General features: G+C 40.4%; 1 protein-coding gene across 1 annotated transcript; it reads right to left on the reverse strand.

The window, feature by feature from the left end:
* Window positions 1-3646: 3646 nt before the first annotated feature.
* On the reverse strand, window positions 3647-5419 carry LOC115169204 (prostaglandin E2 receptor EP4 subtype-like). The gene is made up of 2 exons (XM_029724684.1): window positions 4568-5419; window positions 3647-4392 (listed from the first exon to the last, which is right to left on the reverse strand). The coding sequence occupies exons 1-2, from the start codon at window positions 5417-5419 to the stop codon at window positions 3769-3771; spliced, it is 1476 nt and encodes a 491-aa protein (XP_029580544.1). The 3' UTR covers window positions 3647-3768.
* Between the last annotated feature and the right edge of the window lie 581 nt (window positions 5420-6000).

Below are 6000 nucleotides of genomic sequence, written 5' to 3' on the forward strand. Positions count from 1 at the left end.
ATCCCAGTGGTGAAAAAAGTACTGAATTGTCATACTTGAGTAAAAGTAAAGATACCTTCATAGAAAATGACTCAAGTAAAAGTGAAAGTCGCCCAGTAAAATCCTATTTGAGTAAAAGTCTAAAAGTATTTGGTTTTAAATATACTTAAGTATCAAAAGTAAATGGAATTGCTAAAATATACTTAAGTATCAAAAGTAAAAGTATAACTAATTTCAAATTCCTTCTATTAAGCAAACCAGATAGCACCATTTTATTGTTTAAAAAAAAAAGTATGTGTTTAGTCAGTCTGCCAGATCAGAGGCAGTCGGGATGACCAGGGACATTCTCTTGATGTGTGTGAATTAGACCATTTTCCTGTCCTGCTAAGCATTAACGAGTACTTTTGGGTGTCAGGGAAAATGTATGGAGTAAAACGTACATTATTTTCTTTAGGAATGTAGTGAAGTAAAAGTAAAAGTTATCAAAACTATAAATAGCGAAGTAAAGTACAGATACTTCCCAAAACTACTTAAGTAGTACTTTCAAGTATTTTTACTTAAGTACTTTACACCACTGAGAAATCCACATAACACTCACACACAGTAGATTATACAGTGTAAGCAAATCCAATGCAGATTGTGGCCTGCTACAGCATTCTTCCTCTTTCTCTTCATTGCTCACAAGCACACGTGTACACACACCTATTACAGACATGGCTGTGGAATGTGTTTCCAAACGTATTTATGAAACCTTTCTGTTTTCACAATTACGTTCAAATCAGCATTGAAAAAAGCCGAAAATATACATGTTTCTGCTTGAGTCTGAGAACGCTATGTTGACACACCAAATGTGTTAGATGGATCGCGGTAAAAGAGCAGGCATAGGCTTTTGTAGGCTACAGTGCAAGCAAACTGCGTCTTCCAATGGTGCTACTGCTGTCGCCATCCAAAGATTATATCATTTAAACAAGCACTTGGCGGTATGGAAGACAGCAGTGGTGTAGCCTACGGGCCATACCGAAATCACTTATTATTGTTATCTACGTAGTGCATTGAAGTGAATCACACTGCTGCTCTCTCATTTCGCTATTTGCCTTACGGATTGTGGTTGTTGGGGATGTCTGTTCACACGTGTATATGTGTATTTTAACACAATAATGGTGGAATTGAAGAAGTCTAAGTTGCCTATCAATCATTGTTTTTGCGACCAGTTGACAGCCAGTGACAAATGCGTTCTTGCAACAGCTGCATATATAGTGCTGATCCCAGCCAATGGAATACAAGTTTAAAGGAGTTCCTCCCTTCTAAACTCCTCCATGGTATTGTGCTCCATATTGTCAAAACGAGTTGAATTGAAGGAGACCACAAGTGGGGATTTTATTGCACAATATAATTCGTGTTGATAAAAAAAACATGTTCATAGGTCAAATGAACACATGCTCACACTAGCACACTTTTAGTAGATTTAATTAAATTAAACAGCTGCAAATGATCGAAATATCAAAGTGCCACCAACAAAAACGTAAATAATAGGCCTTTAAATGCAGCATATGCATTCATTTTTCGGTAGTGCTCAAAGCATGCGATTTCATGAGAGCAGCATTTCTTTTTAAACTCGAAGCAACGAGCCCAATCAGTCCTCCATGACAACAAAATCCTAATCAACAGGTCCTTCGTTTTTGGGTTATGCTCAGGTAAAACAATTTGGCTCATCTATATTTCCATATATCCAAGTCCTATTCTTGAAGATGAAGGGGTATTAAGATAATTGGAATGACTGAAAATCTGACAGACTTTGGTTTTAAATGTAAAGATTTAGCGAAATCGTATTATTATCTGTATTACAGTAGAAAGCAATGTGTTAGAAGAAGCCTACATAACCAACCCATAAAGTAAAATTTAACATCCATATATGGTGGGCTATTTAAACTCTAACATTGATTTATCCTGCAATAGATGTCATTCAATTGGTAATATTCATTTGTTGTCTTCTTCTAGTGCTGCTTAAGGGGAAAGTAAACTGAAAGTAACTGAAAGTAATCAGATTACTTTACTGAGTTGGGGTAATCCAAAAGTTACCTTACAAATGAAAGTGTTTGGACAGGTAACTACTAACTGTAACAAACTACATTTAGAAAGTAACCTAGCCAACCCTGACGTCAACATACAGTATGTCTCATTTCACACAAAGGAAGTTAATAGTCCAGAGGTGGAAACCTTTACCAGGTTACAAGCTTAGTTGAGTTATGTCCTTGTTGTTTCAGTATTTCAGAGCAATATTACAGTCAATATTATTCATGTTATTATTATTATAATCATTATTTAAATGGTTTCCTGTATTTTTGTACAATGGCATTATTCTGTGTAGGAATGAAGTATTTCTAAATATACAATGGATTGCTTATTCTTTCTAAGGTTGACCCCATAACCCTTGCTTCACCTCTGCTGGGTTGGGAGTCCTATATTTCACCATCATAGGGGTGCATTTAAATCCGTCATCTGCATTGACCTGAAACAGGAAAGAAAACACAAGAAAGTGGGATTTTGCTTTCGCATGTTCACTTCGTTCAGATCAATGCAGAAATAGAGGCGATTAAGACTATTGTAAATTTACCCATGGAGACAGTCCTTTTCAGCTAGAGCCTGTTTTACAGGTACTCATCCTTGTGTTATTGTGCTCCCTACAGGTTGGATATATAAATACAGGAACATGGAGCGAAAGGTGTTCAGTTCACACTATTCATCTCAAGAGGGCATCACACTCCTTCACACTTTTCATCAATGGTCTCAGAGTGTGTGATCATTATTAGGTTGACGATCTCTCAACACAAGTGTTCATTGATATTGTTCTCAGGAAAAGAATAGGCAATAAACAACACCAAAAACATATATGGAGCCATGCTTCATTTAATAAATTAGACCACAAAACTTGATGACAAGTCACTTGATGTCACCATGATTCTGAACTGTTGTCGGAACCGATCTTGTTAAACCTCGATCAGCTTTAAATGTGTGCTTTCCGGAACTTGCTTGTTATGTCATTCACACACTACTCATGAAGTGCATTTAGTTAAACATATTTCAGGAAACAATGTGTGCTGTTTAGCTGATTTAATTCCGCACAACACTAATTATGTATATTTTTCAAAAGAGCTCACAATACATTTTCCAATAGCTTTAAAACACATTTAAATAGGAAAGTTCATCTTCACTCACAGTTATGTTATCAAAAATACGAAACAGTACAAAACTAAGTTGGACATGTTGGTACATTCAGTTAATATTCCCTGCATGCAACACGGGTATGGCACAGAAAGAAGCAGCATTTCCAATACTTTATTAAGCCATTGCATTATTGTCTGTCTGCATTAAGTTGTGCGCATCATTTGACAGAAAAAATACATATTTGTATCAATCAAAGACTGATATCTGAATATATTGAGAAGATCAAATAAAATGGACGACTGTGTAGAAATGTAATTCTTAAATTCATTGAATTCAAAAAGTCTAAAGATAATGCTGTGTTGAAGGCAAGTAGGTGTATATGGTCCCCTTAGAGTATGATCATAATACAATCACGTTACAAATTCATAAAGTGCATCTTAAAATGGCCCAAATGGGTCCATTTTGTAAAATCTCCTGTGTGCAGAAGCCCAGCCTTTGTAATCTGACCTGTAGACTACATCAAGGTAAATGACCTGTGTCTGTCTAGCTGTCTGTGTTCAGCATCTCAGACATTTGCTGTAAAAGTCTATATGAAAACATTTACGTTTGTTGGGAAACAGTTGATCAGAGGCACTTCTCCGATTGACAGGAGCTTAGTGTGCTGAAGGTACAGGTGACTATGTCCACTTTACTGACGTGGCTATGAAGACCTGCTGGTGAGCACATCTCCGGAAGCGCCTCGCTGCTTCCGAGCTGTGACGCGATCATGGCCGGTTTGGACACCACCGCTATCTCCGCCTCGAAACCGATCACGGTAGTCTGGTCTACACTAAACGGATGAAAGTTCGCCTGCGCCGTGTCAAGGTCCCAAGCGTGTCGTATGGTAAAGTCTGTAAACGATTTATTTTTGGTGGTAACCTTGTTCTCCGAATCGTTTCTGTAGTTGGTCGTGCGTAATGACGCGTAACTGGTCTCGTTGCTGTGTTCAAACGACGGGAGTGAATGATGACTGCTAGTGCCAACCCAGCCTAAATTACGCCCGCGGCCCGCCTTGACTTGTCCAACTGTCTTCTTTATCCTCTCACAGCCCTTGACCAACAGGTTCTTCCTACAGAGGATGTATACCCAGGGGTCCAGAATGGGGTTGAACGAGGCGAAGCGAATGGCCATAAGATCACTGCGGTAATCTGGATTCACTCCGGCACAGATGCTGGAAGGACCATACAGCTGGTTTACAAAGATGCGCACCTGTCAGATTGATACATAAAAGTTGTATATGTGGATAAAGCAAACCATTTTTCAGCAATATACTATTAATTTGTGTCTGTGTTGGATAGTTTAGGCCATATTTGAAACTCATGTCCATAACATAATGCATGCACAATAACTTTAATTACATTTCCAATATTAGCATTTCACTTACCACTAAAGGAATGGAACACACCAGGAAAACGATGGTCATAAATATCAGCAGCCAGAACATTTGGATCTCAGCCGCTGACGGGCAGGTGACGGAGGGCAGGAACCCGCGCCGCGAGCCTCCTTGCGCGGACACCTTCGCTCTCACTATCCGCGTCTTCTGGCTCATCCCCACAAGTGACCGACACACTGCGAAGTTGCACAGAACTGTCACCGCAATCAACACCAACATGAACCCGCCATACAAAAACGAGTACGAGGCAGCGAGGGGGTCCGTCGCCCTCCAGTCCAAAAAACACCAAGTGCCCGGGAAGTGGCGCACATGCTTCCCGAAACCAAAGCTGGGCATGATGCACAGCACAATGTTAGCCAGGTAGATGCCCATGAGGGCCAAACGCGCCGTCGTCCGGTCAATGTATTGGGAGTAAAGATAAGCGTGGTTTATGGCCAGGTATCGTTCAACTGCCATGGCGCACAGAATGGACATTCCAGCCGAGCCGAAAAAGAGCATAGAGAACGAGAAAAAGTCACACAGTAGCTCTCCACCGGGCCACCTCTGGGCTATGTAGGTGGCGATAACCACCGGGCTGGTGAAACAGGTGCCCAACAGGTCCGTGATAGCCATTCCAACAACCAGCGTATAGAAAGTGGTCTCCTTCTGCTCTTTCTTTGAGATGCACAACACAACAATGGCTATGAGGTTCCCCATGACTCCAAAAGCGAACATAGTGGCTGAAGTGACCAGCGATTTGGATTCCAGTCGCAGTGGCGGGAAAGGGCTTTGGTTGTGGGAGACACAGAGCGGTTGAACTAGTTCTGAAATGTTCGAGCCATCGCCATAGACGGAATTATTCATAATTCCTAACTGAAACAAAATAGCTTGATAGCTTCAACTTCTTAGAAACGTTCCCTTTCCTTCCGAAAATTTCCAGAAGTGTCTCTTCACAAGTTATAAACACATCAAAAGCAATATATATATATATATAAACGTAGCCTACAACACCACAGAACACATGTTTCTGAGCGTTGTTTTTCTTCTACGAGCAGTTTCCAACATTTCCCACAACAGCGTGCTTTGGTTTGTGTTGTTTCTGCACCTGCCGCTGCTGCTGGTATTTAAGCTACAGGCTGCTCGCTCGCGCACAGCTACTGATGTCAATAATGTGACGTCAGGTGCACGAGGTATAGCCTACTACGATATTTCTAGTTTCAATATTGGACCCTGCACGACTCCAACACAGGAATAGACCAATTATGACAAACGTCTATCCTTGGAAAGTAAGTGCGTGATTATTTTTACAATAAATGTTCAACCGTTTGATTTCATACATGTATTTATTCAACAGTAGACTTGTATTCGGTTTACTCAGTGCACAGCCCAGCAACAGAGCCCGGTGTTCTGAACCACATCTATGCTTTTATTAATGTTACAGTCGG

Source organism: Salmo trutta, chromosome 31, assembly GCF_901001165.1.
Source record: "Salmo trutta chromosome 31, fSalTru1.1, whole genome shotgun sequence".
NCBI classification, from domain to species: Eukaryota; Metazoa; Chordata; class Actinopteri; order Salmoniformes; family Salmonidae; genus Salmo; species Salmo trutta.